General features: G+C 34.4%; 2 protein-coding genes across 4 annotated transcripts; one reads left to right on the forward strand and one right to left on the reverse strand.

The window, feature by feature from the left end:
* Positions 1 to 1,056: 1,056 nt before the first annotated feature.
* LOC113709460 (uncharacterized) lies at positions 1,057 to 5,085 on the forward strand. Its single transcript, XM_027232231.2, has 6 exons — positions 1,057 to 1,570; positions 2,184 to 2,840; positions 3,502 to 3,957; positions 4,200 to 4,372; positions 4,493 to 4,676; positions 4,871 to 5,085. Exons 1-6 carry the CDS (start codon positions 1,169 to 1,171, stop codon positions 4,958 to 4,960), a joined length of 1,962 nt encoding a protein of 653 aa, XP_027088032.1. The 5' UTR covers positions 1,057 to 1,168; the 3' UTR covers positions 4,961 to 5,085.
* Positions 5,086 to 6,779: 1,694 nt separating this feature from the next.
* Positions 6,780 to 11,964, reverse strand: LOC113710232 (uncharacterized). Of its 3 annotated transcripts, none has more exons than XM_027233126.2 (8): positions 11,810 to 11,964; positions 11,537 to 11,620; positions 10,260 to 10,526; positions 10,022 to 10,141; positions 9,779 to 9,937; positions 7,873 to 8,045; positions 7,216 to 7,321; positions 6,780 to 7,048 (listed from the first exon to the last, which is right to left on the reverse strand). In XM_027233126.2, exons 3-8 carry the CDS (start codon positions 10,503 to 10,505, stop codon positions 7,019 to 7,021), a joined length of 834 nt encoding a protein of 277 aa, XP_027088927.1. In that variant the 5' UTR covers positions 10,506 to 10,526; positions 11,537 to 11,620; positions 11,810 to 11,964; the 3' UTR covers positions 6,780 to 7,018. The 3 variants fall into 3 exon arrangements, with proteins under 3 accessions (XP_027088927.1, XP_027088926.1, XP_071921537.1); XM_027233125.2 differs by having other exon boundaries at positions 10,260 to 10,929; positions 11,810 to 11,963; XM_072065436.1 differs by having other exon boundaries at positions 11,537 to 11,945.
* Between the last annotated feature and the right edge of the window lie 1,252 nt (positions 11,965 to 13,216).

Here is a 13,216-nt window from a genome sequence, read left to right on the forward strand (position 1 = left end):
CTTATTGTCGGTCTTTTTTTGGATATGAATCTATCTGATTTAGAAAGAAAGAACTTAATTGGATCTCAAAAAGTTACTACATAAATGAGCCAAAATTATAGTACAATACATCAGAGACCTGCAGTGAATAGTTTAGCATCACAAGTAACCGAGACAACAAAGCCTAAAACCACATGATACATTCACGTCAGAAATTTGTTTGGTTTCATGCAATTCAAAAGTGCATCCTCCAGCTAAAGAAGCAAGAAGGCGTGGGTCTTACACTTTCCCCGTTAACGCCTTCAGCAAATGTATCAAGAGCGTGGACTCAACCTTGACAATGCGCTGCTATGATGATGATACTGCCACGCTTCCCATTGCCCTTTTTAATACATTTATTATTTGTGAATCTAGCTTCCATCTCATATCCCATTCAGAACAAGTTATTGCTTCCCCAAAACGAGTGAATTCCACTTATACTAGATTTCCATAATTACAATGGAAAATTGACCAATTGTAAGTTAAGAATTTGATAGATATTAGTAGATTCTTTTTCTCTGTGTGTGTGTGTGTGTGTTTTTTTTTTTAGTTTATGTTATTACCTACCAAGTACTAACAAAAGACTTCTAGTAACTAGAATTGAAATTGAACATTTCTTCTTGACCAAAATGTTGAACTTTAATAATAGAGTTTATTTTATATACATTGACAGTGTATATATTATCATAGTCGGATGTATGATGCATGAACAAAATTTGGATTTTAAATTTAAATTTAGATGAGTTTCATGCATTTAATAGTGATAGTGTATCCCTCTAATAATGACGGTGTATACTGTCACTGTATAGAAGATTAATTCTTAAGAATAACTTTTCACATATTTTCAACTTAAAAAGGGAGGGGAAGAAATAAGAAAAAGAGAGGGAACTGAAGAAATGGGTCCTAACAACTAAATAGGGAAGTAGGCCCAACTCAGCCCAGTTATAAGGGAAAGAGATCAAGCCTTAACCCCCTCAAATCTTTTAGTAAGGGGACAGCCCAATTTCTAGGCCCAATACCACCTCCGTCATCTTCCTCCTTGGAAATCAGAATCAAATAAACCCCTAACCGCTAAAACCTTCCCCTCCCAAAACCCCACGAAACAGAGAACCAAAAAAAAAAGAAAGAAAGAAAGAAAGAGAAAAGAAATATGGCGGACGTGGTACAGTTCAAGCTGGAGAGGATGCTGAATGAGCTGGAGGATCTAGAGCGGCGCGGCTTGTTCAGCCGGCGGGAGATAGCCGAGATAGTGAAACAGCGGCGGAAGTTCGAGTACCGGCTAAAGAGGCCGAGCCCATTGAAGGAAGACTTTTTGGCATATATCGAATACGAGAAGAAGCTGGACGAGCTGCGGCTGCTTAGGAAGAAAGCTCTGTTGAAGCATCAGACGGGGAAGGATAAGAAATGGAAGAAATCAGTGGCGGATTACGCCGGTGTCTCCAGAATCGTGGAGATATATCGGCTGGCTACTAATAGGTTTAAGGGAGATATTCAGCTTTGGTTTCAGTATTTGGAGTTCTGTAGGCAACGAAGAAATGGCAGAATGAAAAAGGTATTTTAGATATGTTTTGTTTGGCTCTGTTTTTTCTTTTTGGGCTGGCTAATTCAATTTAGAAAATTCATTGTTGGTGGTGGATTGGCTTCAAATAGAAGACGGACTCTTGTAACTCTTTGATGTGAAAGGAATGGATGAATGAACAGGGATATGCATCCTAGACATCTATATATGAGTATCTAAATTGATGTATAGTCATGTCTAGTTGAGCGCCTGAGACAATGTATTGTTCTTTAGGAATCAAGTTTTAATCTTTTTAGAGGAAACTGGGTTTCTTTTATACTATTTGGTTCTGATGAAAAATTAGTGGAAGACTAATCATGTGCTCTCCAATCTCTGGTTAAGAAGCCAAATTTGCTTTCATATGGCACAAGTTCTAAAATTTGGGGATTAGGGGATATTCAAACCTAAGTTGTTTGTGGTTTTCAAAGAACTAGGAATTCAGAATTGAGACTGAGAATCATTTCCTTAAGTCGAGTGTGTAAATATCACACACAGCTCGCTTACGCATGCATAGCTATTTGTTTACTAACATGATTATGTAGTCATGCGGGATGCTAATTTTGATTCACACATTTTAACATTCTTGTTTCTTCTTATTCTATTCTAGGCACTAGCACAGTTGATCCGTTTTCATCCTAAAGTACCTGGGGTCTGGATTTATGCTGCTGCTTGGGAGTTTGACCAGAACTTGAATACTGCTGCTGCTCGTGCTCTCATGCAGAATGGTTTGAGAGCATGCCCAACTTCAGAGGATCTGTGGGTAGAGTATCTCCGCATGGAACTCACATATCTTAACAAGTTGAAAGCTCGAAGGGTTGCTCTAGGAGAGGATGACGGAACATTAACTCGTGATCCCCGTGAAGCTGCTGAGAAGCAATGGAGAGCCGAGAACAGCGAACTGTTTATGGCACTTGATGAGGAAAAGGAGGATGCTTTAGAATCTAATGCCAATGCTGCATCAGAGGAGAAACCAGATCTATTTCGAGTGAAAGGTTTAAGCATCCTTCGAACTGTTTACAGTGGAGCAATTGAAGCCCTTCCTTCTAGTTTCAGCCTACGAACTAGATTTTTTGAGATACTGGAAGCAACAGACTTGACTCATTCAGATGATATGCGAGATGAGATACTTGCCGACTTACGAAGGGATTTTTCAAAAGAACCAGAATTTTGGGATTGGCTTGCCAGACAGCAAACTTATGAAAGAAGAAGTGGGCAAAAGAAGAATGAAGAAATTTTCCCTGAACAATTTAGAAAAACGATCCAGGTGTGTGGCCAAATTAGAAATTATGCATCATATAGTGCTTTGATTTATGGTGTTACTCTATGGTCATCCAATTCTAAGGGTGGTACTTACGCTTATTGGACAAATAGTATATTGATCCATTGGCTTGCCTTGCCTATAATGATATCACATGAGTAGTTCATCTGTATCAGGTATTTTGGGCTACCATTCATCATCTAAGGTTGCATAATCATGACCAAGCAGTTACATTTATGTCCTCCTTCCTGCACTCAATTATGATAATATCAGTTTTTCATCCTCCTTTTACCCCTCTTAGAGGGGGCTGTGCAACTTCTTTAGTTCTGTACTGCACCATGTGAATGTTGGTATGTCCTAAGGGAAATTCCTAATTTTTCAAAGCCAGATTTTGTGCAAGGAAAGTAGGAAGCTAGTATTTATAGCAAAATGATGCTGGAGCCTTATGAGTCTATTTTCTTTTTTGGTCAGTTTTTTTTTTCTTTGTCTACTGACTTTAGCTATCAAGTGTGTTTCAGCTACACTCTAGTTTACCACCCTAAATCACTGTAAATAAAATATTTTAATTATTTTACTTCTGTGCTTTTATGTCAAACATCAGAGGAAGATGATATCTTCTTACAGACTACATCTTGATGCATCATCTTTCTTGTTCTGAAACCTATAGGTTTACGAGGAGGGATTGAAAGCTGTGCCTTCAGCTACAATGTTTGAGTTTTATGTAAAGTTCTTAATGGATGCTATTAGTTGCATAATTGGGGACAACCAACCTGAGGATTCCAGCAAATCTGGGCAAGGGGTGGATCCTATTTCTCATTTATTGATGGTTTATGAAGAAGCACAAAACTCGGGGTTCATTTCTGAGGATCTTGCTTGTGAGCATGTGTCATTTCTATTGCAACTGGGGAAACTACATGAAGCTAGAAAGCTTGTGGAAAAGCTTTGTGCAGGAAAATTCTCAAATTCTGTGAAACTATGGGCTTTGCAAATTTCAATAGACATGAGATGTGTTCAAGATCGATCCAATTCTCCTACCAAAGCTAATTTATCATCCATCTTCGATATCCTCATAAATTTTCTAACTCATGTTGCCATTTCAGAAGCAGAAAAGCTGTGGCGAATGGTATGCTGAAACAATTTTTGGTACCCTATCTTTTAGAATTATGGATCTACTAATTCATGTTCATGTTATCATATGTGTATGGGCTTTGGTTGTTAAGAATAGCAGTTGTACTTACCTCATTAGTTTGGGACTGCATTAATTTTCTCACGCAGTTGTACATGTTCATTTATGCATGGACGACTGAATTGCATAGATGGCCTTAAGTTCTAACTTCTAATCCATTTATTTTGCATGTTATTCAGGCTTTCAAATATTTCGCACATCATCAACACTATTTTGACAAGCTAGTAGAGACTTCAGTAGTTGCACTGACCAAGTTCGGCGGAAGTGATAATGGCTTTTCTCTCGGTTCCACTGTTGTAAATCATGTCCTTCAAAGGGATGGGGTTCAGAGAGCAAGAGAGATTTATAAACGGTATTGCTGATTTCTCTGAGTATAATTGTGTACTTAATATGTATGCATGACGTAGTGACTATCATAGGGTGAAAATTATCCCCGTGGAAGAGCCAACATTTAAAACTGTTATACTTGCAGATTGCTTGCGTTGCCTCGTCCAGGGCTAATTCTATTCCAGAACTGCATTGAATTGGAAATGAACCTTGCTTCTGTGGGAAACAGCGATTGTCTTGTAAATGCTCGAAAATTGTTTGAATCTGCCCTCACAACTTATAGCCAAGAACCAAGTTTGTGGAGGGACTATTACACGATGGAGGTTAAGGTAAACTTGTACACTTGATCCCCTATTCCATTTCCGTCCCATTAATGTGTTTTTCAAGATTGTTGGTTATGTCGCTGTACAAAGTTAGTGAGTCAATTTTGTAGCTGCCTCAAAGAAAGCGGAGAAAAGGGTGGACAGTGTTCAAAAGGTGTATCATCTTGTTATTGATCTTATTTTTCCTGGCTGATTTTCAGATTGGAACACCGGACAAAGCTGCAGCTCTTCATTGGCGTGCGCGAAAGGCACTTAAATATAATGTTAAACTAGCTACGACAAATTTGTGACAAATGTATATAAGTGGCCAAGCCTATTAAATTTTGACTCTCTCTTATCCTTTTTTTTTTATTGCTGTAATCAGGGAAATGCTGTTAAACATGAAATTTAAGCTTTAGGTGGTGTTTGGTTCGCACATCGGTATTGGATTCGGATTCAGAATCGGATATCTTGGGTTTGGAATGAGGTCATTCATTCCAATACAGTTGTTTGGTTCAAGTACCTGGAATGTGTATCATTACTATAGTTGATGTTTGGTTCGTCGACTCTTTCGGAATGGAATATAATAAATATATTATAAACCCCATCGTAAATGATAGTTATTGGCTCTTTGTAAATGGGATATAAGAAATCTTCACTAATTAAATATATTAGTATAAATGTATTAGTAAATTTAGTCTAACTAATTAATAATTTCTATTAGTAAACATGTATAATTATTAGTATAATGGATAATATTAATTATATTACATAAATTAATATATATTATATAATACATATAAATAATAATAATATTATTATAAGTTTGTAACGAATTAAATTAAATATTATATATATAATTAAATATAAATATATAATTATATAATTATATAATATATACAAATATTAATTATAATAATATTTTATATAAATATAATATATTACATATTAAATATAGTTATTATTATATATTATTATATTTAAAATAATAATTATTATAATTATATAACTTATTAATATTATATACATGTATATATTATAATTATATGCACATATAATATACATTTATAAATATACATATATATTATAAATATAATATTATATAATATTAATAAATTTATAATATATATTATATAAGTATAATTATATTTAACTAAATAATTATAATATATAATTATATAATACAATAACATCATTATTATAAGTTTGTAACTAATTAAATTAAATATTATATATATAATTAATTATAATTATACAAACGCTATAAAATAAATACATAATTATAATTATATATTATATAAATATTAATTGTACTCATATTTTATATAAGTATAATGCATATTAATATTAGATATAGTAATTATTATATATTATTGTATTTAAAATAATAAATATAAATATAAATATAATTATATAATTTATTAATATTATATACATGTGTATATTATAATCATATGCACATATAATATGCATTTATAAATATACATATATATTATAAATATATTATTATATAATATTAATAAATTTATAATATATATTATATGAATATAATTATATTTAACTAAATAATTATAATATATATTTATATAATGTACTAGTATTATAATTATAATATATTATATATATGTATATAGTATAATATATAATATATATAATATATATAAATATTAATTATATCATTGTATAATTATAATATGTAATTGGATTTGTTTCTTGGAATCAAACTTGGGAATCGGACAAAACCCACCAAAATACTTGGGAATAGAGAAACACCAAATTTTTAGAAATCATTCCAAGATTTCAATTCCCATTCCAGTAAACCAAACACCATTTATGGGGTTCATTCCATTTCCCGAATCCGATACCCTCTTACCAAACGCCCAATTACTCTTTTGGGAAAGAAACTGGTATCATCTAGAAACGCTTTTGCTGCTGCCTCCTTTTTAGTCAGTTGCATAGCTATTCGGTTTTTCTGTTTCTTCCCCTTCTATGAAAAGAATCTTTAACAATCATGGTATACCAATGAAGGCTCCTGGAGCTGCTAAAAGTTAACCGTTCAATTTCACCATTCTCCCTCTAGGATTCTAAATCAACAAAAGGGATTGCACTCAGAAGTAAAAGAAAAAGACATTTAGACATAATTTTCAAAGGAACACAAAGTGTTGCCCTCTGAAAGAGTTGTATTGATCTCAACAAATAATGCAGGTCATATATTAAGATGTAAGATGCTTAGATTAGTAAATACTACTTTTTACAACAGCTACTTGTCCAAGAAAGTAGTACATAATGCTCTGCCAGAGCCTCCTATTTACAGCTGACAACTATTATATTTGGGGATTCCAGCAAAACGTGGATGTGCTCCAATTGGATTACCCTCTTGGCCATTGTGGACTCACAACCTGCATGAATTGTCTGGAAAATGAGAAGATCCCAACTTGGAACAGCAATGTTCAATGCGTAATCTATTTATATGACGAAATTATCTGAACATGTTTCAGTACTTCCTCTTCAGAGTGTTTGTTTGTCAAACATCAGGAGAAGCTTGGAATGAAAATGTATAACTGACCTCGAGTGTGCTAAATACTAATCTCATTCTGCTGGCAACAACTGATGGCTCTTCTGCATAGCCCACTACTGCCATCTGCTCTAGCTGAAGAGTCTTCACAGGAAGCCTAATGCAGACAAAAAGGTTATGATGTAAATGCTTCTAGCTTCAAGAAAATATCAACACTTCATAGCCATGGGGAAAGGCAGTCATACTACATTAAGATGAAGACATACACAAGGAGTTGACTTTATTCAGTAGACACATTAAGGCCTGTCTCTTAGAGAAAAAGTTACACCAGAGCAATATGGTAAGAAGGATATGTTCATAGATATACCAGAAGGGACAAATTTTGTAAAAAAGAAGAATTACGCCGGCAAGACAAATGCACATTGAATATAATCATTTCAAATGGATGAACCATCTTTTTTCCCTTCTTCAACAAACCATAAAACAGAACAGTAAAACAGATTAAATAATCTAAAGCAAGCAGAAAACAAAGATCTAACATAAAGCTTCTCAATAGGGGTAAGTCTGAAATGATAATCCACAATAGGAAAACAAAATCATGATGCCTTTACTTTCAGGAACACATTATATTAATGAGTATACAGAGATTTACTTCAAAAACTAAAACAAAATTATGGAAGAGAGAGGAATGGAAATCAAACATCAGACCATGCCATTCCCCTCACAAAGTACGCATTTGCTATGATTGCACAAAAGCCTTTCCAGTGCAGCATCATATCTTCAGAAACTGGAGGTGTGGATGACCATCTAACTATTGTTGGTTGTGGTGTACACAGGATGGTGATGAATATAATGCTCAACCACAGAATGCATTCATCAAGCTGCACAAACAAATTATGTGCTGTATCTTCAGTTTAAGCAGATGTTGTTGGTGACCAGTTAGCTATCATTTGTAAGACAAAGAAAAGCATTGGTAAGACAACAAGAGCACAGCAATTTGTCTCAAGATGGTCCTTAGAAGTTTAAAATCATCTTAATCAGAGCCAAATCTTCCACATGGTCATCAACCAACAATCAATTATAAGGCATAAAATAACAGGTGACGTAAAACACTGCTTAGATACTCTATGCATTAACTTCCAGCCCCAAAATATCGCATCAAACTTCATAAAAGGGTAGCACGACTTTGGACTCATGCTATCACTTCAAGTTGCCAGCAGATAACAAAGCAGTCAATTGTTGGAGAAGACGAAGTTCAGTCATCTAGTCATTAAACTCATTGATTTTGAGATCACTGGCCATCACATACACCACCAGTCTACTAGATAGCGAAGATATTACCCATAGCACCTTTTAGTTAAATTATACATCAGTGATTGAGGAATGAGACCATTGTCTTGTGAGAAAGTAGGACTCCCCATTTATTGACACAAGCAACAATTCACCTCATTAAGCAATATAAAAACAGCTATACAACTTAAGCCTCCTAAATAAGTGTTCCAAAAAAATAGATGCTGTCACTAACAAAACAGAGGATTTATGTTAGACAATGTAACCTTGCTTTACGACGTGCAATAGCACATATCATAGTCTGTGGATTTCCTGAATTATGAACATCTGAAGGGGATGAAAATATGAGAAAGCAACTTTGAACAATAAGAAACGATTAAGTGGATTGATATGAGTTCTTACTCATACAGCCCAAAAGAGATCTTAAAAAGAAAATGATGAGTTTAGGTATTCAAAAAATTGCAAGCATCAAAGATGTTCACTCGGATGGCTCCCAAAATTATACCCACAAGAAAAAGTCGCATTGAAACCAAAGCTTCAACGAGAACAATGAATAAGAGAGGTAGGAAATCTGAATCATTTGTCTTGATTTGGAGGTAATGCTATCCTGGTTGAAAACACAATGTCAGAAAAGGAACCTATATTGTCTACTGACCTGATTAAATTTGAGAACTTCTTTATGTAGAAGTGCTTTGTTCATATAGGAAAACTTTTAACTCACACAAAACACCAGGAAGTGCTGCTAACTGTCCCAATGAAGGCCTCAGAGTACCTACTGTCAGCATACATACTCCAGTTACACTTTGCCCGAGCAATATGATCTCATACCTTTCAATTTTAATATGTTATACATTGTCTTCTTTTTTTCTCTACTTCTTTCTTTGAAATATATCATTGACCTGTTCAAACAGGTGCACCAGCTTACTATTTTGAAAAACTACACTTGCTTCATTGGCATGTTATGTCTTGGCTGCCCTATATCTGGTCCCTTACTACTCAGCTTCTTATTGCCGTAAAGTAGAAATTTTCTTTTAATTTGAGATTATTGTCAAAAAAATCAAAATGCACTTTTCAACTTGGCCCAATAATTGATCATGCACGTTCTATTATCCATACATGACCTTCCCGCAATATTGAAGTTTGAGCCTCATATTTTAAATGCTTTTCTACCTGACTTCTCAAATTAAGACTTTCCTGGATTTAATCACTCGCTACAACATCTGGATTCACATGGACTATAACATGGTTAAAGAACTTGCTGCCATTACCATTGTTGGCAATGTGCCAAAAAGCAAATCAACAACACTATTGCACTGTCTGTTACCTCCTCACTGAATATCTTGTACTTTAGACTGGTGGTTCCACCATATGTTTGTAAAGCTTCAATTTCGGCACCAGATTCTTTCAATTGAATTAGTTCTTTCCTTAATCCTTCGTCAGTACATCCCAATGCATAGGCATTTACACCAGCACCAATGAACTCCTACAATTACCATTCTAACATCTTATTACAGGAAGCAAATAACTTCATCTCGTGGGAGAAAAAGCAACAAAGAAATAAATATACTTTTAAGTTGTCACCTCCTCCGCGCTCCACAAAACTCCGGTAACGCCTGAACAAGCTGATTGCTATATTACGTGATGAACGGTATTCATCGTCAGGTGAAACAGAGTCTTGTAAATGGCACTGAAATGATTACATAAGCAATCACATGAACGAACCAACATAGTCAGAAAGGACAATTAGTTGAAAAAGTTTGTGTGTTCCCCTTATTAAGGGAAAGAATGCACAACTTAATGCTTACCAGCCATATCTTTGAAGGATTCTGGTATGAGAGGTGATGGACTTTAACATGAGTAAAGAAATCCCGAGAAAAGGAGCAATTTTGTATTCTTTTAGTAAAAGGGTCCCTTGGAGAGTTAGCAGAGCTGACACTACTGCTCAAGGGATTTAGAAGCCTAAGCTTTCCAGATGCGGTTTCATTCAGTAAATTTGAGTCCAAATAAGCGTGGCAGTTGTTATACATTCCCAGATTGTGAACCGTCAACATGGTTGAACCATGACAGTTTATCTTCAATCAGTTCCAAACACTCAATCATAAGTTATATGCTAAATTAAGAATAAGAGAACAGTACAATAACCAAATTCCAAAACAAGTTCTTTATGCTTTTAGCATTCAAGCATACTCAAAACTAGTCACAAAGATCTGACTGAACAAGTGCAAACACTTTTAAGCAAACAAAAAAGAGACTAGACGTTTCATTATAGCAGGTTCCCAGGTTTCTGCTTATGTGAGCTACACCTGTTAATATATTTGCTTCCAACTTTTACTAAATCTATGGTACTATACACTTCGATAAAAAACTACATCCATCTTAGAGATGGATAAAACATTAGCCTTGCTCATATAATATGTTGTGAAACTTTAATCAGTTCCAGTTGACCGAAAGACCCTATCATCATATCAGATACCCCTGCAGTATTAGGGAAAAAGTTACAAGCTTTACATAACTGAAGCTTCATTATGCTTAACATTCTGCAAATAAGAGATTTCAATTATCTAAGTTTCATAATTTTCATAAACATTGAACTTTGGAAACAGCAACAATGAAGTGAATGAATACATAAACCCTGCAACTAGTCACACAAATGCAAGTCAAGATGGCACCTATATTCATATAGACCAAAACCAGAAAACCATTGCAATTTGCTGCAGCAAATGTAACTTTAAAATTATCGGTAAAGTCATCCTTTAAAATTTAGAAAAACTAAACGTAACAAAAGAACTTTGGGGGAAAGAGAGAGAAACCATTTCTCTGTTAGTTGGACAGCACCCCAGAAAGAATTCGAAGAGCATGGTGATTAAAACAAGGAAATTCATCATTTTTCAGACACAGGATAAAAAATGTTATGCTGATTCGAGCTTCTTTTTCGAGCTCACCTTTTAATAAAGCTTGACAAGATATAAGTATGGCCTACTGAGTACAATCATCAGTAGTAAAACAATGATCACACATGTTTCTTGGCTTTAATTCATAGTTACAGAATAAAAAAAAAGCACTTTTTTTGAGAAACACATACCTTTAGGCTTTATCAGGTTTTAGATGATCTCATCTGCCAAATACAGAAATAGATTTTCCAAAGTAAAGCTTAGTACCAAGACAGCTGAATCCAAATAAAAAATGAGGTTAATAGCGATCAGAAAATCAAGATTTAAACGAGCAAAATATATATAGATGCAAGGAAAGATGCTGCATGGAAGTTGAAGAAATATCTAAGGTAGAATCTCAAGGAGAATTATATGGGGGCCACAAATTTCATGAATGGCTCTCAAAACTTCTTCATTTGAATCACCTAGAAGGCTCTTTTCAGAAGAGGTGGAAATTTCTGGCTATTGACCAATGGCCTTTCCTAACCTTGGTGTTTTCTGCGCTTCGTTTTGCAAGGCAAAGTGACTAATGATCCAACGTTGTCGCTTTCGTGTAACGTGTTTTACTTTTATTAGGCTTCAGGATTGAATGCCAGCAGCACATATTTATTTCTTCAAAAAATTAAAATTTCCAAAAAAAAATTATGTAAACTCATCCTTTTTTTTTTGTTCTCTTTTAAAAGCTTGATCACTTTTTCTCAGAGTTTATAGAGTTGTCAATATTGCACTCCATTTTCCTTTCTTGCAAGATGAAACTAGAAAAAATTGAGAACACAGAGCTGATTGGAAGAAAAGCAAGTTTGGGATTGGGACGAACCCAAAAAATAAATAAATAAATAAAACATTGATTGAAACAAATGAAATATGAAAAGGGCAATGTCCAAATGGCACATATTTAAAATTTGGGGGAAAAAAAGGTTAAAATGGCATATAACATGCGAAGTAGAGGAGCTGCTCTACTAGCAAAAATGGGAGCAATCAAGCAAAAATAATTCCACATAATATTTTATTACTTACACCACAAATATAATTTTTAATTATCTTTTAATCTTTTTAATCACATTTTCATTTTATATACGTCATATTTTGAAAAGTACTGCCATATAATAATAATTCCAAATAATCTCCTATCCAAACACATTCATTTACATATTATGATGCAAAACCTCCAGAGCTATGTAACTTCCCGGAGGAAGATGTTTTCCTGTTCAATTGCTACTAGCTGATTACCACTATGTCACGAAAACTCTCTCCTACCAAACTGGAAAAAAAAATGATACACTCTATCATTGAAGAAGTTGCTTTTGGTTCAAACCCCTTCATAGATTGCCTCCACTAGAGGGCTATCTCACTAATTGGTAGAGTAGATGAGTCTAAATTTGATGTTCAAATTCTGAAAGATTGCTATATATAGAAGTCCTCAAAAAATAGATATGCGAGTCCTTAAATACAGGTATTGGAGTACTAATTGAATACTGGAGAGAATACATTTCCTTGTGATGAAATAATTCGGATGAGTTTGGCTGACTGACATTAGAGGTTGTAAAACCAATTTCTATGATTCAAATTATTGGAGACCTGATTGAATTCACGCCTCAAATAGTGAGGGCTCAAACTACATTTTCTCTGCAAATCAAGACCTCTCCTTGAACTTCTAAAACCAGAGGTTTCAGCTCATCATGAAAGAACTTATGGCAGCGTGCTGATCACCTTTTGCCAAATGCTTATGTACAAGAAAAAAATTAATTTTAACAACTTAGGATGTGAGTATGTGACCAAAATTAGAAATAGTGTCGTCCACATAAGAAAGCTACTGACTATGAGAAAGGGGT

This window comes from Coffea arabica, chromosome 9e (assembly GCF_036785885.1).
Source record: "Coffea arabica cultivar ET-39 chromosome 9e, Coffea Arabica ET-39 HiFi, whole genome shotgun sequence".
NCBI classification, from domain to species: Eukaryota; Viridiplantae; Streptophyta; class Magnoliopsida; order Gentianales; family Rubiaceae; genus Coffea; species Coffea arabica.